This window comes from Aethina tumida, chromosome 1 (assembly GCF_024364675.1).
Source record: "Aethina tumida isolate Nest 87 chromosome 1, icAetTumi1.1, whole genome shotgun sequence".
Lineage (NCBI taxonomy): Eukaryota > Metazoa > Arthropoda > Insecta > Coleoptera > Nitidulidae > Aethina > Aethina tumida.
Window position 1 is genome coordinate 14,596,392 of NC_065435.1, and position 27,908 is coordinate 14,624,299.

A 27,908-nucleotide genomic window follows, 5' to 3' on the forward strand; every position below is an offset into this window, starting at 1 on the left:
ATGTTACGCTGTTTAAACAATTAAGCAACTGATATGATGTGTGATAAACGAATAGTTATTTAATATGCAAATAATATAATTTTATGACTTACCTACTTTTGTTTCAATAGTCTAATAGAACTACAGCTATGATTCCTCTTGTTCTTTGATATTATTACTATGGGGTTGTTTAAGTTAAAACACCTTAACAATAAAGTGTTGTACAATGATTTTAGATATCTGTAGACTACTCGTTAAAAAATAATTGAAATTCTTTATAAATGATAAAAATTCATTGTCATACAAATATTTTAATCCTATTGTTTTAAAGAAATAATATATAACATAAATTTGTATCATTATTGCAGCAACTCTTTAAGTTGTTAAATATTATAGGTAATTATTTTATTTAATATGAACTCTATAAGTAATATTCATTTACCAATCTATTTATACTATATTCAAATAACTAACGTATAAAGCATACTATATTCATATAACTAATAGTTTTTTTGATATATAAATTAAAATCATATAAATATTATTCTGAATTTCTGTAAATCTAATGTCGAATTTGGGTGATCTCATATATTTTCTATATATATAGCTGATGTCTGGAGATTGTAATAACCAAGTAAGGCACATTTCTTAATGTCATTGTTTCTTCAACAGGTACAAGTAAATTATTATTTGTTATATCCCTGTACATAAATTTGTCCACATACCCTTCCACACGATGAGTAGAACTACATCATAAGCAGAGAAACATACTCAGTATTAAACCACCACCATATTCCACAGTGGGTATAACAAACTTTTTGAGTAGTCTTGTGCCTGTAAGATATCTAACAAGCACGAAATAGGTTCTTTACATTCTTAGTTGAAAGCAGGGGTTATCTTGCGGGTCTGTAACCAAACAAATCTCCATCCATTATCCTTCTTTTCATACTCCTTGATCTACTTTCATTCCTATTTATTCCAGGTTGTCTTTAATACTATAAAGTAAAAATTTAATATAATTTTGTCCAACGAAAAAGGAAAAACATATTTTTATTGTTTGATATAATTATGGACACTACTATAAGTACCAATTATTTTTTCTTTTTATTGTCCAATTGATCTCAGATTGAATAATTTTTGACCCAATCCCCAATCGGTAAAATAATAAAACACTAAATATCATGATGATTTGTGAAATAAAAATACAAACACTTCTCCAAAAAAATATATTATTAAATGTTATATACAATATTTATATTATATATAAATATAATTTATTACACAGAGCATTTGATAAAATATATGTAATGACATAACGACAAAGCATAATTTTAACGCATAATTTACGAAACTACTTATTAAAATGTAAGTACATTCATTAAATAATATAGAAGCGAAATAATAGGCAAGACTTCATACGATATAAATAAATAAGCAAATGGGTAAGCAGTAAACATCATCGACATTAAACGACAGTAAATCAGGTAACCCCTTCAACGGAAAAGATGTATTGACACCTTTCCATCAGGCAGTTTCTTCATCTGGTTCCATGCTTCTATTCTTGTCAAGTTGGCGAAGGAAATGTCATTGACTGCGAGAATTTCGTCGCCAACTTTCAATTCACCGGATTTTTCAGCGGCACTCCCTGTTGGCAAATTAAATTAATAAAACGTTTAGTGCGAAGGACACTTGTATATACCTTGGAAAATTTTCTTGATCAACAATGGCACATCTCCTTGGGGTGAGTCCTTTCCTCCTTCAATACTAAAACCAAGCCCTGCACCGTCTTTGTTCAAAGTGATGACGTTGGTGGGGGACTTTACTGCTACCTTTTCTAAACCAGTGCCTGCAAACAAGCTGTAAATTACCGAAATATTTACAAACAAAAATTTATTTACTTTTCAAATCTTGAGTGGAAAGAGCTGCTGATAGTCTCCTGGAGGTCGTTGGAACTATTGCTATTTCGCTTTCTTCAATCACAAAACTATACTCCATGTCGTCTCCTTTGAGAAGATTGACAGCTTTCTCATGCGTTAGTCCTTTGAACGGAACGTTATTGACCGACACGATTCTATCGCCTCTTTTTAAAGTCCCATCTTCATAAGCACGGCTTCCATAACGGATTCTTTGAATCTTAAATGAAGTGATTTAAATTTTATTAATCATATAACACAGTTAATGCAACTTACAGTTATGTCTTTGTTTTCGCAATCGTCTCCGCCTGCTAAACTAACGCCCAAAATTCCACCCTTTTCAACTTTGACGACAACAGTTTTCTGATGTAACGTCTCAGTAGGAACTACTCGTTTGACAACACTCGCCCTTCTTACTTCAGTCTTAACTTCAGGATTTTTCTTAGCGGTTGTATCTATTGTTTTCTGTAAGTGATTCTTAGTTTCCATCACAGATTTCACTGGTTTTGTTACAATGGTTTTAGGCATAACAATTTTGTTTGGCAGCAACGCCGGTGAAGTACCAAACTTTTCGAAATTTTTCTTCAAATCATTGACACTCACTGCAGGCTGCTTACGGAAATAGCTGCTGTTTTTGTAGTCGAATTTTAGTGGTTCTTTTAAAGGTTCTTTTTTGGGTGTCGGTACTTCTATTTTTGCTGATGGTGATGTTGGTTTAGACAGGCCTGAAGGAGAGGATGAAATATTTGGTGTAACTGGAAGAATATTCAAATAATATTAGCTATAATAAGATGTTGAGTTTCTTTGTAGTGAAATCATGTTAGTTGTGTAACACTATAGGGAAGATATTATATATCTTATATTGCGAAACAAAATTAATAAAAAGGTACTGATTTAAAAATAAGTTTTCTCTAAACAAATGTTAAATATAAAAATTAATCTACAACACAAATTATAAAGTATACACAAGTACACCTATAATAAAAACTGTTGTTATTAACTTTTTAATTAATCGAGAAAACAAATCCATTTATGTTATGTTATAATTAAGAAAATATAAGGCCGTATTGTAATGTCTTCTTTTATATTGGTTTCAAATAACTTGTTTGCATCGGTATATGATTTTAGATTGTTGTGGCTAAGTGTTTTATTGCCCATAGAAAAGATATATGTAAACGTCAACTTCAATGGTTAAAATCAAGACTTAAAACACATTTGTTTTGTCTTCCTCATAATTGAATTGACTTATCAAACACACCATTGTTTGGATACGATTTTATGGGTACTAAGTCGGGTTCTTGTTCTTTGTTATGATCAAATCAATTTGCAACTCGCTTCACCAGTACAGTACCCTCTGCATGTAGTACCTATTTACGATGCCAGTTGAAGAACAAATACAATAATATTTAGTGCTGAGTGTTTGGAATTTTCACATTCAACAAATACAACAACTACAGGTAATTTATTGAATCATCCTTATTATTATCTGTTAACTTTTATGTGTATCTAATACTAATTCGAATATATTTATGTCGTGACAGTTTTATTAATTAGCTTAGACCAACTCAACCAATATTAATTTAGTCTGTTTTGGATTATTTGTAAAATCTTACCTTTTTCTTTTATAACAGTTGTGGCACTAACATTAGAGATGCTACTAGAAGGAGGTTTGATAGGGGTAGAGGTACCATTTGGCACAATCACAGACGTAGTCTCAATTTCCTTCGCGATGTCGTCTACTTGGGAAAATGCCGTGTTGACTTTCTCTTTGATGTCATCCTTCGCTTCTTCCTTTTCATTGTTCTTCCTTTGTATCACAGGCGAACCGACTTTCAAGTCTCTACCACTTCTACACTTGGCGGACGCAAGAATATTTTTACGGTTTATGGCTTCTACACTTGAAGGTTTTAAAAGTCTACACTGGGAGTTATAGTCGTCTGATTTGCCGTGGAGGTTCTCGTAATCGTTGATTGTCGGTGACGCCGGTGGTGAGCATCTGGAAATGTACGATGACTGGCTGCTGCTGACGGCTGAATCGTTGTCGCTCTCGTCCTCCGATTTCCCCACGTCTTTGTAAAGTCTGTTGAGGATGTGAGATTCTTTTTTCGGGTCATTTTTGGCGGTTTTCTTCGAGCAACTGACGTAATCAAAGCTGTAATCTGACCTGGTTGGTGATGTAATACTTTCTAAAGACTTTGGAGGGTCGGACATGTTTTCATCCACTTCAAGTTTAGTAGGTTTTGTCTTCTCCTTTTGCACTGTTGTCGTGTAAACATGCAAAGTCTTTCTCTTAAAGGCGGGCGAATACTTTGGAAGGGTATTTGTTTGATTTAACCAAGGGGGCGAATTTAAGCTTAATCTTGTATATTCATTATAACTATTCGAATTTTCTTTAGGGGAATTGAATTCCTCCTCTAATTTAGTTACTGGCAAAGCATTTGGTATACTTTTTATTTCAGGTATGTTTATGGCAGGAGTTGTTTCAGTTTCATTTACATTTTCTGGTATTACCAAGCCCTTTAATTTAGACAGGCCCTTCCGTCTTTGCTCCATCATCATGTTCCACTTGTCGTTCTTCTGTTTGGATAAAGCCGACATGTCTATGAGACTTTGCGATCTGGTATGGAGTTTTGTTGGTTCAGGTATATTGTTAAATTTAATATCATCACTGATCTCATACATCGGCGGTCTTCCGACGTTACTAAGATCATGGTTAGACACACTAGTAGTCTTCTTAAGCGTTACGTTATTTGTAATCGAGTGATCATTTAAGGAACTGACATTCTGAGTTAGATTAATGCACTCCACTGACTTGTATATCTTCGGATCTGGTTCTACTGAGTCGTAAGACATTGCGCTTGAAATTTTATTTGATTCTACATAGTCTGGAAACTCGTGTCCATCGGGTGGCTGCCTTGAGTCACTGGGAGGAGTATCCATATTGCCATCTATGTCTGCAACAATAAGAACATTGTTAACCACATAAGCACATTTATGTAAGGCACAAAATCAACAATTTAAACTAAGTAAGTATTCCGGTAATAGGTTATTTTCCTACTTAAAATCGACTTCTTAGAATTTGTTATTTGTAAGTAATAAATAAATAAAACATTGAATTTTTGTGTTCACTTATTTATTTATCACATTGGCTAAGTTTGAACAGTAAGTACTTACGGTAGTCCAAATTTGCACTTCTCATTATTATAAACAGTTGTCTCTAAAATGAATCACATCACCCAAATATTCACTAAATATTTTGCATAAGATCAAATGTGTATTACATTAAACTAGTTGCTCCTACACAACTGTTTCCATACTGTTATTCAAAATACTGAGGCAGTTACCTGGTACATGACTGTATTAGTAATTGTATAATTTCTTCATTAATTCATTTTTTTACACATTCATTGATATTCCAGTGACGTTTAGCAAATAGGTGGATGTGTGTTATGTCAGTCACTGTTAGTAACAACTCACTTTCCCCAAAATGTTTAATCATCGACGGAAAATATTGATTTGTCATGATACTTAAGTGTGAGTAATAATATATAATATATCCTGATTTTTATGCACTAATGCATATGTATCTCGAATTATTAGTATTTTTAAACCAAATTTACAAAAAATATATTTTATTGGCAACGTATTTGTGCATCTGTTTTACATGAAATTATTTTTGATTTTCATAATTTTATGGCTGCTCAAATAGAGGATATTTTAATGGAACAAAGACACCAACTGTTGGTTAGTTGCTTTAGCGAAAGTAGAAGTGAATTTTGCTTTTTATATCTCCATAAATATACCTTACATATTACAAATTACTTATGAACACACCGAAATGTTTCGGTTCCAAATGTGGAAATAGTATTCGTTATCTCGTGAACATGCTGTCTAATAGGATAATTGTTTTTATTTTGCATAAAAGTATGCAATGCAGTTTGTTGAACAAGAACATAGGCGTTTCAAGCGTTTTCATATTCAATAAGTAAATTGCGAGAAAACATTTTTAATTGTTCTGCAATTCGTCTTGTACAAATTTCGTACCGGTTGCGAAATTTATTCTTTACGCTCAGTAACCATAATATTTATGGTGAAATTTATTTGTATTATCTAATAAGTTGCACTTAATTATTAGCTCATTTTAGCATATAATACACTTGTATGCCTGGCGGAATAACAGTAATCATTGTAATTCACTGCAACTCATAATCTAATTAAAAAGTATATAATTTTGTGTATATAAAACAGGTAATGTGCATTATTATTGCCGCAAAAAAATCCTTTTTATTAAACTGATTGTTAATCACACTCATTGGTCATCTAATGAGTATCTCAGATCGGTCATTCCTAAAGTTAGAAATCATCAGCAAAACAAATAACGTCATTTAACTCACAAATTAAGAAACTAATTTAACGGGTTTAAATCTGTGTTATTACAATCTAATTACTGATCAACTTTTGACACAGCACAAAATCGCATTTTAAATTTTAAAAATGTTTACTACCTCGTGGGTTTGCTGATTTTACTGCGGTTGTATTTTCCAGCCATAATTCTTATCTTATTGCCAGGCTTTTTAATTTTACCTATTGGTAGATTAAATTGTAATTATTTGTAATGGAAACAGGCCGAATCAATGTTGTTTTTATTGCGCTTTTGCACATAAATGTGGCATCAAATTTGATTATTTGTGCTGCCAGCGGTATAAATCACGTTGGGGTTAAAAAGGAAATTGCTTAATTGCCGACGGAAATTTATACAGATTCGATTTAATTTTCAACGCACAACGCACCAGTGTTTCGAAGGAAACAAGAGCAAAAACTGAAAGCAACAAGAATCGTTCTGTTGTACTTTAAGTTTATAGATTAAACAAAAAAATCATTGTTTAAATTTGATTACGGAACGAGGAAGACGAAAAAAAATATTATAAATAAAACGTTTGTCATAGCCAGTGGGTGGGGACCAATGTTTTATTAACATTCTACCAGTTTGCAGTTTTGCAACGAAAAAAAAATGTGTCGAATTTAAATACCATAATGCTCTTTTAAATTTCTAATGGTTTGAAAAGTAGGCTAGTACAGTTTCAGGATAATTAATATTTATATATTTTGCTATTATATCACTAATTAAGTAAGGATTAGTCAGACTGGATTTGGATAAATTCTTTAGTCGAGTTGCATTTTGACCTTTAAAAATGCAGAACTGGCATATCACATTTCACATTATTTAATGTCTAGTCTATAAAAACATAGAATATACACAACGTATTATTTAGTTCATTGGTGCATCATTTGCATTTTAAAAATTTCTATGATGTTAAATGTTAGGTTAGGATATTACTTAAGCTCAAAAATTAGTATCCAATAAATAGGATCCACCTCTTTTAGGAACAATGGTGTCAAGGAATGCAATTCAATAGATTTTTTGGTAAAAAGACTATATTTATACAAATTACAACTAATTTCTCAACGATTAATTGAATAAAACAGGGTTAAAACTGACTGAAAATATTTTCAGTGGTGTTTCGAAACAATTTAATTGAAAGTCTTTTGTTTAAAAATGTATCTATATTTAATAAAACAAGTTTATTAATTACATCAGTGCTATATTGAAACTCTCTGACCGCATATCTTTCTCGTTATGACATCTGATAAATATTTGACTCACTAAAATTATTAACAGATTCTTCACAAGTCAACGGATTATTATTAAATTCATTCATCAATTACATTTTTCAAAATCTTTATGTGGCCAAATGTTAGATTAAGACATTACTTAACTCAAAAATTGGTATCCAATAAATAGGATGCGTCTCTTTTAGGAACAATGGGGTCAAGGAATGCAATTTTATAATTATTAAATAGATTTTTTGGTCAAAATACCATATTTATACAAAATACATCCAATTTCTCAACAATTAATTGAATAAAGATGAGGTAAGTTTGAAAATATTTTCAGAGGTGTTTCGCAACAATTTAATTGAAAGTCTTTTGTTTAAAAATGTATCTATATTTAATAAAACAAGTTTATTAATTACTAAGATATTACATCAATGCTATATTGAAACCTACATAACTCTGATTGCATATCTTTCTCGTTATGACATCTGATAAATATATAATTCATTAAAATTATCCTTAAACAGATCCTCGAGAAGTCAAGCACTTTGTTTATTTGATGTTACTATTAAAAATGCACAACTGACAGACAAAATTTAATATTATTTAATGTCCAGACTATAAAAAACATTAAACTAGAATATACACGACGTATTTTTATTTAATTCATTCATCAATTACATTTTTTAACATCTTTATGAGGCTAAATGTTAGGTTAGGACATTACTTATCTCAAAAATAGGTATCAAATAAATAGGATGCGTCTCTTTTATGAACAATGGGATCAAGGAATACATTTTTATAATTATTAAAGAGATTTTTTGAAAAAAGAGCATATTTATGCAAAGTGCAGCTAATTTCTCAAAAATTTAAATGATAGTATTTTGTTTAAAAATGTGTCTATATTTAATAAAACAAGTTTATTAATTACAAATATATTACATCAATGCTTTATTGAAACCTACATAACTCTTATTACATATCTTTCTCGTTATGACATCTGATAAATATATAATTCATTAAAATTATCCTTAAACAGATCCTAAAGAAGTCAAGGACTTTGTTTAATTGATGTTACTATTAAAAATGCAGAACTGGCAGACAAAATTTAACATTATTTAATGCCCAGGCTATAAAAAAACATTAAACTAGAATATACACAACGTATTATTATTTAATTCATGCCTCAATTACATTTTTAAAAAACATTATGTGGCTAATTGTTAGGTTAAGACATTACTTAATTCAAAAATTGGTATCCAATAAATGGGATGCGTCTCTTTTAGGAACAATGGGATCAAGGAATGCAATTTTATAATCATTAAATAGATTTTTTGATAAACAATTCAACAATTAATTGAATAAAAATGAGACAAGTCAGGGTTAAAATTTAATTTAATTGAGAGTCTTTTGTTTAAAAATGTATCTATATTTAATAAAAAAAGTTTATTAATTATAAAGACATTACATCAGTGCTATTTTGAAACCTACATAGCTCTGATCGCATATCTTTCTCGTTATGACATCTGATAAATATATAATTCATTAAAATTATCCTTAAACAGATCCTCAAGAAGTCAAGGACTTTGTTTATTTGATGTCACTATTAAAAATATATTTATCACTTCATGAATTGTCTAGTTTACTTAAGGAAACCGATAAATACTACATTTCATTGTTGTCAATGGAAAAAAGAATTATTTCAAAACAGTTACACATAAAGTATTGAAAAGAACTTGCGTGGGCGCAGCTTGTTTAAATAATTTGTTGTTCACATTGTAAAGTTTGCAGTAAGAGCTACATTTGAATTGAAAAGCGACTGCAAAAATCGTTTGAAGGTTCGAACAGCCAAATACATGTGGCAACGATTTGACAAAGGATCATGGAATTTTTGTATGTTGTACTCGAAGGTGGTGACTTAAGGTTGATGTTAGAAGGATAATTTTAATTTTATTTGATATTCCTGCGGGAAAAAACTGGACAAAACCTTTAGTGGGGAATGTAAAAGTTCAAAATAATTAGGAAAAAGTTGTTAACTTACTTATTTTAAATATTTAACAACACCGATTGTGACCAACAGACTGTGATGACATTCCGGAAAACTGTATGACCATCCCACCGATGGAAACCGTAAATCCCGAGACGAGGCACACAAAAACAAAAAGTTATAATATCACATTGTTGTGCATGGTGTTTTGTGTATACAGATATGAACGAGACTGCTGCCGCAACTATACGTACACCTCGAACGTCCGATTAAGACTAAATGCGAATGGTATGGCGAGTCGATTCTCCAGCGACTATGAAAAATTCATGTCTTAAAGAGAAAAAAACTGGAAGGCATTTATTGCTATTGTTTAAATATGTCTATATATACTTCAGCGCTGGACCATTGAATGAAACTTATATTGTTTTTTATCGACCATGATTATTAACTAATACAGACCAAGACTTGTCTATTATGATCTCAGATAATTATCATAAAATAAAACTCAACAAGCTCGCTTAAATAATGGCACCAATTAAAACATCTGTCCAATAATTTTCACTTTCATTCAGAATTTTAAAGTGGCAAAAAATTTTTTATTGTTTTTTTTTTTTTTTTTTGGAAAATGTTTAAAATATGTAAAATTCCAATCACGTTCCGCTTAGCTTCTGGAGAAAGCTTAATTCAAATCTCAAATTAGTAGATATGTAACTTGGTGTTGACGTTATATAACCCAGCTTTCAAAAAATCGACAAAACAACAAAAATCTGACATTCTCACTTACCAGTACGAGCCTTCACATTAATTAATTTATTTAAATAAATATAAAGAATACAACAAAAGTACATCCGCAGGACAAATCCAGATATTTATCTTGTTTCAGCCATTAATGGATGCAGACGAAGATAAACTGAACGTATTGCTTAATCGATTATAAATGAATTAATAAACAAACTAATATTTTAATTAAAAGTAAATGTTTACTCCCATTAACGTGCTTAACTATCAGTTAGACAAAGGCTGAGGTGTGCGACAAGATTAGCATACGATTTTGAAGAAAAAAATTCCCATGAAGTTGCCGTCACAATGTTGATCTTCGCAAATTTATGATCAAAAGTAGCCGCATTTAATTAAAAGTTACCATCCCGTATAACCGTAAACAATAAAGATTTAATACGCTTTTGTGAATGGCTCTGTACAATGTGTCAGAAGACAATACTGATCAGCGTATGACGTTGTTATTGCTTTCTGGTCATAATTGGTACAAAAGAATTTATAGCACAAACGTTTTGACTCTAAACTAGAAATACAAGCTATGTAATGCCATAATAATAGTACGATTGGCAACATTGTGCGATCTCAAGCGGTAGGAGGGTATTGGCAAGATCAGGTCACTGGACGTAAAGTCAAGGGCAGCTGGTATAAGCAATAGTATGGATTGTCGATCACATTTTAACTGCAATTTTCGCTTAATGTAAATACTCGATTTGGCAACGGTCTGTTCTGTCTAAAATTCTTTTTATTGTTAACCAGAAACAATGACACCAAAGCCATCCACATTCAATTCGTTCGCCGTGGATTAAGGCGTGCTTGTGCAGGATAATACCGAAAACAAATACTATGACATGCTGCTGAAATGCTGGCTCATTTGGCAACATACCTGATACGCCTAAAATTATATAATATCCTTTCTTATACGCAGGCTGACCAGAAAGTTATTTGCACTCGGCAATAAGTTCAAGATTTTCAATTTATTTGTCCGGTGCATAACTTTGTTTTAGCCCCAGGACTCATTTTTTGTACTCAACTATAAGTTTATGAGTTTGAATGATTAATATGGTAGACCAAAATTTTGTTGTTGATGATGCTGGCACTAAAAGCTGTTTCAAATTCATTAAAAATTGTTTAAAATTCAAAATTCAGAAAGAAACTCAAGTTACATTGATCAAATATTGTTTTCAAAATATGTTCTTAAAGCATTTATCAAATAACTTGTGTCTAATTTACTTTGATGTTTGAAACAACACCAAAATGTTCTTATATTTAAGGTGATCAAAGATATTTCCAGTACAATGTTTTCAATTTATTGGCTCAGTGTATAATAGGCTGTACCCTACTTCTACTTCTAAAATTTTAAGTGCTGAGACAAATAATTTCAAAGACTTTTTAGTTGGTTCCTTTAAAAATTTTCATTTTGTTACCTTTAAAATTCAGAGAAGAATATTTAAGTTACATTGATCAAATATTATTCCCAAAATATGTTCTTAAAGCATTTATCAAAGTAACTTGTATCTATTTTATTTAGGCATTAAGATGTTTTAGTATTTAGGACGACGCCAAAGATAGTACAATATTTATAAAGGGTTAAAACAATTAATTTCAAAGACCTTTTAGTTGGTATCTTGAAAAATTTTCAATTTGGTGGTACCTTTCAAAGTAGATCAAGTTGCATTGATCAATATCGTTCCCAAAATAAGTTCTTAAAGCATTTATCAAGTAACTTGTGTCTAATTTACTTTGGTGTTTGAAACAACACCAAAATGTTCTTCTATTTAAGGTGATCAAGTAACTTGTGTCTAAATTACTTTGGTGTTTGAAATAACACCAAAATGTTCTTCTATTTAAGGTGATCAAAGATATTTTCAGTACGTTTTCAATTTATTGGCTCGGTGTGTAATAGGTTGTACCCTACTTCTACTTCTAAAATTTTAAGTGCTGAGACAAATAATTTCAAAGACCTTTTAGTTGGTTCCTTTAAAAATTTTCATTTTGTTACCTTTAAAATTCAGAGAAGAATATTTAAGTTACATTGATCAAATATTATTCCCAAAATATGTTCTTAAAGCATTTATCAAAGTAACTTGTATCTATTTTATTTAGGCATTAAGATGTTTTAGTATTTAGGACGACGCCAAAGATAGTACAATATTTATAAAGGGTTAAAACAATTAATTTCAAAGACCTTTTAGTTGTTATCTTGAAAAATTTTCAATTTGGTGGTACCTTTCAAAGTAGATCAAGTTGCATTGATCAATATCGTTCCCAAAATAAGTTCTTAAAGCATTTATCAAGTAACTTGTGTCTAATTTACTTTGGTGTTTGAAACAACACCAAAATGTTCTTCTATTTAAGGTGATCAAGTAACTTGTGTCTAAATTACTTTGGTGTTTGAAATAACACCAAAATGTTCTTCTATTTAAGGTGATCAAAGATATTTTCAGTACGTTTTCAATTTATTGGCTCAGTGTGTAATAGGTTGTACCCTACTTCTACTTCTAAAATTTTAAGTGCTGAGACAAATAATTTCAAAGACCTTTTAGTTGGTTCCTTTAAAAATTTTCATTTTGTTACCTTTAAAATTCAGAGAAGAATATTTAAGTTACATTGATCAAATATTATTCCCAAAATATGTTCTTAAAGCATTTATCAAAGTAACTTGTATCTATTTTATTTAGGCATTAAGATGTTTTAGTATTTAGGACGACCCCAAAGATAGTACAATATTTATAAAGGGTTAAAACAATTAATTTCAAAGACCTTTTAGTTGGTATCTTTAAAAATTTTCAATTTGGTGGTACCTTTCAAAGTAGATCAAGTTGCATTGATCAATATCATTCCCAAAATAAGTTCTTAAAGTATTTATCAAGTAACTTGTGTCTAATTTACTTTGGTGTTTGAAACAACACCAAAATGTTCTTCTATTTAAGGTGATCAAGTAACTTGTGTCTAAATTACTTTGGTGTTTGAAATAACACCAAAATGTTCTTCTATTTAAGGTGATCAAAGATATTTCCAGTACAATGTTTTCAATTTATTGGCTCAGTATATAATAGGTTGTACCCTACTTCTACTTCTAAAATTTTAAGTGCTGAGACAAATAATTTCAAAGACCTTTTAGTTGGTTCCTTTAAAAATTTTCATTTTGTTACCTTTAAAATTCAGAGAAGAATATTTAAGTTACATTGATCAAATACTATTCCCAAAATATGTTCTTAAAGCATTTATCAAAGTAATATAATATATTTAGGACGACCACAAAGATAGTACAATATTTATAAAGGGTTAAAACAATTAATTTCAATTTAGTTGGTATCTTTAAAAATTTTCAGTTTGGTGATACCTTTCAAAGTAGATCAAGTTGCAATGATCAATATCGTTCCCAAAATATATTCCGAAAGGATTTATAAAAGTCCTTTTTGGGCAAATTTCGTTTCTTATAATTAAACTGACCAGGAAATCTTATTCACTCATAAGTTCATGATTTATATCTTGTTTAATTCATTATTAATATAAAATATTAATTAATTTTATTTTAGCTCCACATGCATTTTTTTGTATTGTGTCAAACTTTTCCGTTCTAAAAATATCAGTCCATTGCAATTATTTTTACTGATATTTCTAAACTATAATATAAATAATGAAAAACTAAACATCCATTTAATATAAATTAACAACAATTTTGAAGTACAATGTACACAAGGAACCTAACGACTTTAATTTAAACCACACAGGTACTTATATCTAAAAACCAATATTACAATATGAAATTTCTCAAATTTTACATTTACAAAGTAAATATTTTTCTACCTTGTTAGCACAACATTTTTCTGCTAAAAAAGCAAGGCCGCCTCATGATATGCGCGGACACACAGAGTTTGAACCCCTTTTTCCTTGTTTTTTCATTAGTAAGATAAGATTAGGTTTGTAAAACCTGATGCAATGCTAGATGACAACATCCTTAAATTTATAACAAATAAATTCGTATTAATATAATTTGCCCATAGAATAAATTATACACATGGACGTACCGTACGTAAGTGTATATTATTATTTATGGTACTACACATAGGTACACTAACAGCTAGTTTTTTTTTTTAATAGTTAGTTAAGAGTTGGTTCCAATTCAACTAGCTTATGTACATTGAAGAAAATGAGTTTGAAATGTGTTAGATTTAACCACGATAGCTATTAAGGATTACACATTTATATTATTCACCAACTATAAATTTCACCATTGTTAGCGTTGAGCTAAGACGGTGCTAAAGACATTATTTGTCAAAGTAATAACTTTCTTTGGAGAAGAGGAGTTAATAACATTGTTTGGTAGCGAATTTATTCATTAATTTAATATTTATATAGTTTGTAATTAGTGATTAACACACAAAAGTCCATGGCCAAATTGGGTTTAATTTTACGAATTAAAATGGCACGTCTTTAACCATGATAGATGTTAGACTGACGTGTTTACAAAAACAATGCTTTAGATGGCCTTTGAATTAATATTAAATTGTGCTACAATTTTATGATTTATAGGTATAAACATAAATAACACTACTTGGCAATTTATATATCTTAAATTATGATTCTTAGAAGAGCACTATTGATGGTAAATGTCAAGCAGCATATTGGTTTTGATTAGAAACTTGTTTATGGAATTTTCAGTGTAACAATATATAAATATAGGTATAACAGAATCCGTGCCAGTAATTTTTATTTAATAGATTAACAACTTTATTACTAGTAATTTAATTCCACAATATTCAATTTTAGATTTATTTTATCACTCTTAATATACTCCTCTAAAGCCAAATACCAAAAAGGTGTGGAAAACCTTGACTGTAGGTTTAACATTATAGAATAACCCATGGGTTATTCTACACAATCATTTAATAAAAGTTTCGTTTGGGATTAGGCAAAATTAATTTGTTGTTAAATTGAAATGATGCTCTAAATCCAACACACAAGGTTACCACTATTATTTGCAATATTTATTAGGAATAGTTAATCTAAAAGTAAGAACGTTCATGCTGGTTATAAATTCAGGATCTAAATGTGAATAGCGTTTCCTCACAAAAAAAAGAAACAACATGAATGGGTACGGTGTTAATATTTTTTTACACAAAAAAATAGAAACCCAAGAGGAAATACTTAATTAATTCAAAATTAAAATTAATTAGATTTTTTTCCTGTTTTTGTATGGAGACCGTTTATAAAAAAAACTAAAAGTCTACATAGTTTTGATTAAACAAGATGTTTTACATAAATTATCAAGAAGATTGTTAAGTCGACGCCTGTTTGATATTCATTAATCTGAGAAAACCGACTGTTTATTTGAATGAATGAATTCAAGTTTATAGCTCTATTAATTACTTGTCCACCATTCAATATTGCCTCATTAATAACCATGGAAAATTATCATTATATTGACATTGCTTAAAACATGGTCAAAATAATTCTGGCTGTTGCGCATTTACATTAACATTTTGAGTGAAATTACATTTCGAAGCGAAGGAGCGAAACTCATTACTCGTCCAGATAATATGGAATCAGGAAATATGACATAAACCGAGAATATTACTTTGTTCTTGGAAGTCCTTTTCATTATAGGCTGTACTAAGTCAAAGGAAAAAATCTGAACTGCCACATACGCATGTCGTATCGAAATGGTTTCTACGGTCCATAAATATAATATTGCAGCGACCGTTGGCTATGGTTACGTTGAATTAAATTTTATGTTTGAATTTTTAATGGTTTTATGTGACGCTGGGCAAATTCTTCTTAGGCTAGCCATTGGATTCAGATTACGACTACAGTGGCGTAGAAACACATTTGTGTCAACACTTTTTGCATGCTTTTTTTTGTTAAAATGTTGCGTTCCATGTAAGAATAAAGTGTGCATGGAAGGTGACCAGAGAGATAGCACAAAATTTAAAAATAAAAGAGATAAGAATGAACTTATCAGTTTTTTTCAAATTAAAGGAAGTAATAGTCTAATAAGTGCAATATGAAATAACGATAACGATAACGATAATTTAAAAATCAACAAAACTTTTCCGTTTATTTCAATAAAACATTTAATTCAAAAATAATACTTTAATTAAGAAATGTACACATCTATATTTCTTCTACAATTATTCATTTTGTACTTAAATCGAAAGAATTTCTAAATATATATGTATTAAATAATTTAAATGTAACTTAAAAAATTGTTAATATTTTGTTGGGTTCACTTTGTTCCTCCAACCGCCTGTAATCGACAAGACATAGATTCAACGAGGCATCAGCAACGGTCGTTTGAAATTAAAGTTTACGACTCTTCAATTAATAACCACAATTCATCTAAATTTGATGGTTTTTGGTGTTTTAATTGAGACTTCATGTCATTTCATAAGTTTTCAATTGGATTTAGATCCGGACTATGCACTGACCAATTGAGTGCCTCACTATAATTATCTTTTAACCAACTTTGGATTTGGATAATTTTCGTACATAAAAGACCATGTAATTGGTAAATTATTATTAGCAAATGGTTCCATTACATTTCTTAGGATATCTCTATAAATGAAACAATCCATTTGACCAATAATTTCCTGTAATGGACCTATACCATGACAAGAAAAGGAACCCTAAACCATAACGTTCCCTCCATCGTGTTTCAAAGTTATTGTAGAATGCCATGAATTTGGATTCATCACTCCAAAGTACTCTTCGTCAAAATTCTAGAGGATACCCATTTTGATACCAATGCGTTCTTTAGTGAAATACATACAAAATAAATTTGATTGTTCTATTAGACACACTGATATTGTATGACTCAATTAATTCATTTTTTATTTGCCTAGAAGACAAGAAGGATATCTGATTCTTTCAATTTGCCTGTCTATAAAAGGAGTTGTTTCTTTGTTGAAGTTGAATGCTTATTTCATATTTGTTAATAAATTTGTAAACCATTTTCGGTCGCATCTTATGGTTTTCATCTGAAGATGATTTAATTCAAAATTTGTCCAATTAGTATAAAAAATATATTTCAATTCTATACGTTTTGATTTGAATCTGATTTGGTTGGTCACATTCAAATATTTTTACATTTTGTGGCACGATTTAACAATAGTCTTAATTTTAAAGATGTATTCTTAATAGGATTTATATTATTTTATTGAAAAACTCACTTTCAGTGGGAAGACAGACACATTGCACTTCAGAGAAGAGGAAAATTACAATTAATATGAAACATCAAGGTCTAAATATTGCAGACATCGCTAAAACCATCCAAGATACAACCGAAAATGGTTTACAAATTTATTAACAAATATGAAACAAGCCATTCAACTGAAAATACAATAAGATAACGTCCTAACAAAGAAACAACTCCTTTTATAGACAGACAAATTAGAAGAATCAGTAAACGAAATCCTTTCTTGTCTTCTAGGCAAATAAAAAATGAATTAATTGAATCATACAACATCAGTGTGTCTAGTAGAACAATCAAATTTATTTTGTATGTATTTCAGTAAAGAATCCTAAGAAATGTAATGGAACCATTTGCCAATAATAATTTACCAATTAGATGGACTTTTATGTACGAAAATGATCCAAATCATGTGTCCAAAGTTCTTCAAAGTTGGTTAAAAGATAATTATAGTGAGACACTCAATTGGCCAGCGCAAAGTCCGGATCTAAATCCAATTGGAAACTTATGGAATAACATGAAGTCTCAATTAAAACACCAAAAAACATCAAATTTAGATGAATTGTGGTTATTAATTGAAGAGTCGTAAACTTTAATTTCAAACGACCGTTGCTAATGCCTCGTTGAATCTATGTGTTGCCGATTACAGACGGTTGGAGGCACAAAGTGTGCCCAATAAAATATTAACAATTTTTTTAAGTTACATTTAAATTATTTAATAGATATAAATTTAGAAATTCTTTCGATTTAAGTACAAAATGAATAATTGTAGGAGAAATACATATGGGTACATTTCTTAATTAAAGTATTATTTTTGAATTAAATGTTTTATTGAAATAAACGGAAAAGTTTTGTTGATTTTTAAATTATCGTTATCGTTATCGTTATTTCATATTGCACTTATTAGACTATTACTTCCTTTAATTTGAAAAAAAAAACTGATAAGTTCATTCTCAAAAGTATGTTACAATCTGTACAAACAGATAAGATCAATTGTGCATATAATCCATAACGGCAAATATAATTAGCAACGTGAATCAGTTTGAATCACACCTTTAAAAATAATAAAAAAAACAAATAAAAATGACACACTATGTAAACTAAAACATAAAATTACAAGACAGCAAACAATCGCATGTGAAATGTTCTTATTTAGGCTGGACAAAGAATTCGTGGGTGGCGCAGTAACATAAACTCATTGCCAGTGAGGTTGATTTTTAAATAAATAAAAATCAAGATTTGAGTAACTACCCCCAATTTTGGTGTCTTAAAATTTACATGTGTGTTGCCACAATGAGCCAAAAAATTCTTCAAAATATTCATTCATGGAGCTTCTGTATTATATTTTTGGGTGTCCAAGACGATAAAAGATAAGATAAGTATATATAAAATAATGTTATTGAACCAATATTTATTGTTTGATGATACTTCCCAAGTGACATTAAAATAAGATATTATAAGGATAATTAGTTTTCATTTGAAATCCTTGTTCTCATTGTAAAATTAACTTGTAATTTGTACAACCAAATGCAGTCAAACAATCAATTAATGCTGAGCATAATCATGGTGGCTATTTAATTAATTGGACTACGTCAATAGACAGTCCTAGAGCACAATTAATGTAAGAAAATTAATGTATCAAATATGGATTTATTTATAAATTTATTTTTAGAATTGTTGCTCCAGTTTCGCTCATCAAGAACGATAATACAAGGCTGAATGAACGACAGTAAAATGCTGCTTGCATAACAATTATTATATTAATCACATTTGCACGTCTTGAACAACAGTCTCATCACGTACAAAATATTACAAAGCGGTTTAAAACAACTATTAGCGATTAATATCAACCACGTGCTGATGTTTTATATTCAACATGTCTTAAAAAGGGGAAGAACATGTGCATCCTTAAATTATAGCCGTCTGACAATTGGGATTTTATAAGACGGAAAGGTGCATTCTGAAAAGCCAATAGGCCAGCTGGCCGACAGGTGGTAAAAATTCTGAAACCTTGTTTAAAATAATATCGTTGTGTTTGATTCAAAGTTCACAGCGTGTGCAGATTATTAGTGAAAGTGATTAATTTAATAAAAAATTGGCGGAATGAAATTGTAATTTATGGAATGGAATTTTAAAATTGCGGGATTTTAAATTGAACGTTAACAAGTTTGAAATTTTCTCTTTGATTTTCTGTCTTGATTGTTGTCTATAGGCAACCACGTGTCAATAACAAAGAGTGTTAACTGGGTTGCCTATACGATTTTACTGTTACTGCTTTCGAGTTGATTTTTATTTTGAAATACGGTACTTTTTCTGTAAGTAGTTTAATTACAGGTACATTTTATATGCAGATGATTTTTATGGATGTGAAACTTGTGGTAGCAGTAAATGTAAATCCAAAGATTAAATAACTTTTATGTTATTTATTCTCTGATTCAAATGAATTTTATATTTTAATTTCTCATTTTACATATCAACACTTTCAAAACTAAAATTATGTATCTTTCTTTGAATTAATCAAATTTATATAAAATAAATAATTTTTATCGAATGGTGAATATTCAAAACTTAATATATATTTTTACATATGTAGATAAGTAAAGACCAAATTATTAATTTACGTAACTAAATATTAAGTGTATTTATAAATGAAAAATACATATTTACTGAATTTTTAAAATACGTACACGTCATATCCATATACAGTGTGGCCCATTTGAAAGCGGACACCCCCATAAAATTTGTATTTTTGTCCGATTTTTACAAACTTTTCTTTTTAATTTTAAACAATTATATTCAAATGGTTGAATAATTATTAATCGAGGAAAAGTTAAAAAATATAAGTTCACTTTAGTTTTGTACTCAACTGCAATGTTTTATTTTTAAAAGGCCATAAAACAATTTTGAAATGGCTACACACGTGATATTAATAATATATCATAAGTTAACATCTCACGTAAGAATGTAATCAAGAATTAAATATTTATGTTTGTCCTTATTTCATAATAAAATACAAAAATAGAAACAGTAAATGGAAATTTATGAATTTAACAGACTTAAGGAACTTTTTATAAGACTTTTGTATTTTAAGTGGACGACAGTGTTAAAATATTGTAAGCACCTTGACATGCTGCAAGCTAGTTTCTTATTCACTTTCAACAGGTAATTTTTTAAATGTCATGCAAACTATGCATTCCTTTTTTATAAGATAATTGACATTGCGAAATGTTTTTAATCCGTGTAAAGGACGAGACTAAAAACTGAAAGAACTTGATGATTCACTTGTGAACCAAATGGTGAATCAAGAGTAAAGTAAAACAACGGGGGCGTCCGGTTCATCCTTGATATTTAAATAAATTTGGTATTATTTGTTTACTTTAATTGTGAATTTAATTAATTGTTTATAAGATAATTTAATAAATATTACATTACCTTTTTGACCATGACGCACTGGTTAAACGTAGGAAACTGATAAACAACAACAAAAAGATAGATGATATATCTAATCAGTTTAATTAGTGACTGATATCCGTGAAATATATTTATTGATATAGAGATAAAAGTCAATGCAATAATAATATACATGGTGGTGAATATACACATAATAAATCAAAGCTGAAGATTTTTTCTGTTTAACCAAAATCAGTTTATAAAAATAATTGGTAGTAATTGTTAAAATGTATTTCTTGTAGTCTGATAATATACAGGGTGTCCCGAAATTCTACCACAAATTCTCGAAGTGAAAATAAATTGATTTGCCTTATCTTGACACCATAATTGTCAATTACAGAGATACAGTGGTTTACTCCAGAATTATAAACCGAAGAGGAATTATGTAGGCGTATTCAAGATTCCGTTAACATTTTAAAGCAAGATGTGGAGGTAATACAAAGTACAATTTAGTGTTCTTCGTCATGTATACATGAAAATTGTGATTACTTTCAACACTTGCTTAAAGCGTTTTTGCATAATTAATGAAAATCACATTTTTTCAATTTTATTTTATTGTCTGTCCTTTAATTGCATTTTCCTGTCAAACGGCTGCTCCTAGCGACAATAACGAGGTATACCTGTTTTAAATGCAACACGTAGACGAATAAATATTGCCATTCCAGAAACACATATGTACAGAGAATGGGAAAAATGTTAGGTCAGTTTGCAAGTGCTCTTCTATATACTGTATGTGGTGTCCTCACACATTAAATTTGTTAACATATTTGAAATTTTCACCCCAAAAGACCTCTGTGTAACAATTCATAACAATGAAGCTGGCACGTTTCTATTAATAAAAAATGAAGAAAGTTGAAAATTAATTATTAATTTGACGTCCTGTACCTCTATAACTGTGACAATTCGTAGTAAGATAAGAAAAATTGATCCCTTTTCATTTCGAGAATTGGTAATAGAATTCTCTACAGACCTTTAGTCGCCCAGCATATTATTAAAGTATATTAATTTAGAAGTAAGAACCTCTTTGTAAAGTCTAGCACATTAAATAGAAACTACACTGTATACTTATTTCCAAATATATTACCAAAATAAAAGCTATTAAAGAAAAACAAAACTAGTTTCTAATATTATCTAAAGATTTTAATAATATATAAATAAATATAAAATTCTATATTGTTCTTAGACCTTTACCATATTTGCATAATAAGTTAAATAAATTAATTGTTAAATTCATTAGAAAACTGCCATAAAAAGAATTTCAACTGAAAATTTTAATTTAGAAGGTATTGTTTGTAAAATTTATTTAATAATATTTTTACTGACATTGAGAAACACTTAAATTATTAAAATATTTTTATTTTTATTATGTATGATTATTATAGATCTAATCTAGTATCTAATCTAATATTTTGATGACTAATTACTAGCCAAGTATTAATGAATTGCTATTAATATTTGTGATATTCATCACCAGTGAATTTAATAAAAGATACTGTAGTGTCCATCATAAAGGAACTTATTAAAATATTTTAAAAAGATTAATTACTTGAATTGGACGTGAGTACCTATAATATTTATTGTTTTTCCTGTTACTGTTATGTCTACTATGCCACTGGTCAATCTAATTTTATTCTTTATAAAATTATAGCAACTTTTCATTCATTGGTCCTTCATTACTCTCTGTGAATTTAAATCGTTTATTTACTAGCGATCTTTTGCTTATTATAATTATTTAATCATTGATCGAAGTAAAACTGTAAGAAAAAATATAACTCAGCGTTACCAACACCGAGAGAAACAAGAAGAGTTAGCTAAGTGTTTACAGCTAAATAGTCAATCGTTTCCCGTATTATTAAAACATTTAGAAATACTGGACAAGTGGCTTAGAAAAACTTGAGAGAAAATCGATAAGTGGATAATTCGAATGTCAAAAAACAATTCAATCTTATAGTTAACTGAAATTAAGCCAACTTAGAAGAAATGAGACTTGCTAAAAATAGGTCCAGGACTGTGAGAAGAGGGATGTGTGGATGAGGGTTCGTTTGACCCCAGACCTACAAGAAAAACCTTGGTTTCCACCAAAAATGTATAATTGGTACAATTTTGGCTTGCTCAGGAACACATTCACTGGACCACTGGTGACGAGTAGTTTTTAGTGACGAGTCTAAATTTTATTTATAAAAAAGTGATGATTCTGCTTATGTTATGTTGCATACGGACAAAACTACACAAGAAGTGTTATACCCATAGAGAAACATGGTGGAGGTTCAATTATGCTTCGAGGATGCTTCATTTCAACTGGTGCAGGTCCCCTTAGACTGATTTATGTACTTAATTAATAATTTATGATGCTCTTAATAAATGTGTTTCAAACAATCTCAAACAAATCCAAAATTGTGACGAATTGATTAAAAGACCCAATCTCCAGACAACAATCCTACATAAAACATGAGGAAGTAATTCCAACGAACGTCAACCGGTAAACCCAAATAAAATCACCAAAAATCCCTTTCAAGATTAATGTTACTATATTTATTTATATTTATGTCCAGCTCCAACAACAATAATAAATTATTTTAAGAGTTCATATTAAATAAAAGAGTTATAGAATATATATATATATATATATATATATATATATATATATATATATAAAAACATTTTATAACTATACTAGAATAAGAACGCAGTAGTTTTTATAATACAACATATAACAGTAATAAATTATTATTTTAAGAGTTCATATTAAATATTTAACATTTTAAAAAGTTGCTACAATAATGACAACCACTGTATATGAATTTTAAACAAAATAAAAGATCATTTTTTATAAAAATAGTAAATTTACATATTGTCTCTAATTAAATTTGTACATGTTGAAGACAATAGGAAATTAGCATGTGTGAACAAAATGCATGTGTAACAAATATTTCATATAAAATAGGCTACCCGGTCCTCTAGGCGTATTTTCGAATGTTAACATCACTTCATTATACAGCGATTTGTCTTTTATCTATATTTAAAAAGCATTTTTTGTTAAAACCAGATATACGTGACGTGACATACATATTAAACCCATAGAAAAGCAATTTCACTTAAACGTTGCAACTAAAGCATCTATAAAAATGCTTAATTTAAATATTTGCCTGAATATAAATATTTAATTAACTTTCACGAGATCATATAGTTAATACACACCGACACGGCCATGTAAATATTTTATTTTTGTCCCAAAATTTTCGATCGCCCAACAACAACGAACCAAAGTCGAAACGCTCCAAAGTGGAACCGACCATCCGGTTGGAATTCATTCAGTCTCTGGTGTTTCATTTCCTGAATGAGTTCACGTTATTTATTAATTCATAAATTTCCATTTTATGATTCATTTCTGCGCCATCGAGATATTCTTATTTGATAAAATCTTACGCAAAATTGTTGCAAAAACTGTATCCGTTTGGACGCAATTGTTTTGATGTTTAAATGTTCCTAATAACTGTTATGTATAAAATTAAATTTGAACCACTTTATATGCTGGTAATAAAATCCACACATCGTCAAGAAACAGTTAAATATATCCATTATAAAATGACCAATGGAGATTTAACTGTATCTAACTGGCAGATCAGTTGGACAACAATAATTATTTCAAGAAGTGGTTTTCCTATAATTATCTTATTATTTTTTGATAATTCTTGCTGGTAATTTAGAAACGCTCTTAATTATTCCTTTTTAACCGTAACAATTACTAAGAGAATGCAAATTTCATAACTATTTTGTAATTATTGCCACATTATAATATTACAAATCGTCTTACCTTTAATTTTTTCTTGTTCCATAATATTACTGATTTCAGACTTCCTTGTGGTATCCGCATTTTCAACAATAACAATAGGTGTTGATTTCGTGTTTGATCTGAAAAACGAAAAGGTTAGGACCTCATAAACAGTTCAAAAGCTTTTTGTAATAATAATTAAATGCTGAGTACTTTGATTTACGACGCTATTAGGCTGCAAACACAAATTGTGTCCTACAATGTTGTTACGACAATATTTTAGAAACTAACAATTATTTATTAATGTACGATTAATAATTAAGGTGACTAAACATCATTAAGTAAATGTTAGGGACTAAAATCGACATAAATTTAAAAAATAATTATTAGCAATAACATTTTCACTAGAAGTTTTGAGGATATAGGTGTGTGGTATATCTTGCAGTAAGTACATGCTAAATTACAAGGTTTAAAAGCTTGAGTTTAGTGCACATTAATTTTAAGTGAAACCCTCGTAAGAACATTATATTTATTAAAAACGATAATGAACGATAAGAATTATTCATTTTCTTGATTTTATAATGGAATATTCAAGCAAAACGTATAACGGTTGATCCCAAAACAGAAGTTGTACCGTGAGAACGAAAAGCTTATTCCATTGGCTATACAGGTTACTTCTTGAAGTAATGTATGCAACAGCAAATAGTGCATAGAATATCGAAGCAATGTTTTTGCTTTAAAATAAACGTGGTCAAGCAATTAATTATAGTGCATCAAAATATAAATAAACTTAAAAAATATGGTATTTCGAGCCTCAGAATGGCAACAATCTGTGTTACTTTTTATTAAACTAGACACACAAAAGAACAATGCTGAAACAGTTTAAATAATCCACTTCCTCTACTGAATCATTAGCAAAACCCATCAACAACAATGTGGTTATATTTAGGCGTTTGAAACAAATTACTTATTTTTATTCCACTTTCTAATTTTGTTTATATTTCGCTGACATTGACCTACACCACTAAAAGCAATTAACCCAATCGAGGTAAAAGAAATCGTCGATTCATTTTAGATAAATCATTTCCGTACGTCGTTATCACTAATAATCGTGCCCATTTTTACTAATTTACGATTATCGTCACATTTTTTTAATACCATACCTCTTACCTATCAAAACTTGGTTCTTGCTGTTCCTCTTCCACTTCACCGATAGTGGTTAGTTGGGGTGAAATACTCCACTTACTACTGTAAATATCGTCGGCATTATACATGTCCATGTCAAAGTAATATTCATCATTGAAATCACGTCTTTCGTTATCCAGAAACAGCTTCATCACTTCGATGTTCTCCTTGGTGCTTGCCTTAGGCAAAAAGTCCACTAATCGTGGTAAACTGGGAATGTTCATGTTCTCATCGTGTATGCTCTTCTCTCTATCGATTCCGTTTACAAGGTCTCTTGAACGAGGTGGTACAGGTGGTTTTCTGGTCACATTGTTATCCTCATTCTTTTTGACCTGGTCCATTTCGTTCGTTTCAATCACTCTCATATCCTCGTTCCCGTAACTAAGTGGGGCGTCTTGAAAATACGAAGGCGGCTGCAAGGGTACGCCGTCTTCATCGTTCTGCCCTTTGTCGGGTTCGTCTTTAGTCAAAGGGGTGATTGTCACCGGTTTTTGGGACGTGATTTCTTCGTCCTCGAAGTTCAGCAAGTTTGTGAGGTCGAGTTGTTTTTGGACTGACGTGGGGGTTGAGGGCAAGCTACCAGCGAAGCTTGAGGTTGTGGTTGTTGGGAAGGAACTCAATCTGTCTATGACCGTCGATATGGTGCTGCCAGTGTCATCGGATTCACTTAGACTTTGAGTTGATTCTTGAGATATAAGGTTTATGTAGACTTCTGCGTCTGGAGGTCCCAAGCTCCCGTCAGAAAAACGCCTGTCTCTTCGTGGTATATCCGGTGAGTACGAGGCTCTGCCACTGGACCTGGGGGATTGGAATTTCTTAGCTTTGGAAGCTTCATTAATGTGCCTTGAGGTAGGTACTGGATTGTTATTGATCTCCTGATTTTCCTTATTCTCTTGGTGACTTTTCATGAACTTTCTAGGTATTTTTCTAGGAGGAACTGGTGGTGGAGGAGGTGGTATCCGCTTCTTCTCAGCACTAATTACTAATGGTATATCTTCAACAGACCTAGCCTTCTGGACATTCTTAACTTCCGCAAAATGCCTCACTAGGAGCTTAATAACAACATTCGAGTCCTTGAGACACCTAACACAATCAATCCTAGTCATGGAGTTCACCGGTATGCCGTCGATTTTAAGCACTTCATCCCCTTCGGATAACTTACCCCATGAACTTTTCACACGCGAGGCCGGACTGTCAGCGGCACAAGATTGAATGAAAAGTCTTTTCACAAATTCACTTGCTTTAGTGCCACCTTCGAACTTTAAACCAAACCCGAGTCGCTCCCCTGGAAGTCTATAAACCAGTACTTCTTCTGTGACATCTTTGGAGTCGTTGTCACCAATTGTAAGAACTGTCACGTATCCTGATCCATTTAAATCTGTTGGTGGTTGGTCAGTTTTTACAGGTGGTTCGCTCCCTACTGACACTACAGTCACGAAATTCTCTGTTTCTGCGTTTGATTCCATCTTCGATTTGATGATCTTTACGTTAAGTTGAATTCAAGGATCTGCAAATGAAATGATGTCATATGTATAATAACGACTAATTTTTGTCGGATTTATTAATAAAACCAGTTTGGAACTTAAAAATTTTCACTTTAAGAAATGTGGAAGCAGGATTATAATAACTATTGAAGGGGGAAATGGCATTCATCCTACAAAATGATGTTAAATAGATCAACTGAGGGTAAAATAAAAGAACGAATTTTAAAATAAGTTATGTTGTTCTTAAGAATGCAATGGTAATGTGTAAAAACGAATGTAGATCAGCAGTGAGTGTATGGATAGGAGGTCATGTTCTATTTAACGGTAAACAGAAACAAGTGAATTATTAACAGGTACGACCTTGGGATACTAGAACCACTGAGGAAGTAGTTGCGGTACCACTGGGAAGACATAAGGGTTGGTACTTACGTTCAAAGTTATCGCACACATTGTATCGGTACCAAGTCGTCCCGACTCATGAATCGCTACCAGAGATTGTAAACAACTGTTTTCACCTAACACAGTACCAGTTGGAATAGTTGACCTCGTGATT

At 30.4% G+C, this 27,908-nt stretch overlaps 1 protein-coding gene across 1 annotated transcript; it reads right to left on the reverse strand.

Annotated features, from left to right (window-relative positions):
- Window positions 1-1,191: 1,191 nt before the first annotated feature.
- LOC109593847 (uncharacterized) lies at window positions 1,192-27,841 on the reverse strand. Its single transcript, XM_049970569.1, has 8 exons — window positions 27,785-27,841; window positions 25,857-27,378; window positions 24,729-24,826; window positions 3,506-4,846; window positions 2,169-2,647; window positions 1,878-2,112; window positions 1,679-1,825; window positions 1,192-1,624 (listed from the first exon to the last, which is right to left on the reverse strand). The coding sequence occupies exons 2-8, from the start codon at window positions 27,335-27,337 to the stop codon at window positions 1,473-1,475; spliced, it is 3,933 nt and encodes a 1,310-aa protein (XP_049826526.1). The 5' UTR covers window positions 27,338-27,378; window positions 27,785-27,841; the 3' UTR covers window positions 1,192-1,472.
- Between the last annotated feature and the right edge of the window lie 67 nt (window positions 27,842-27,908).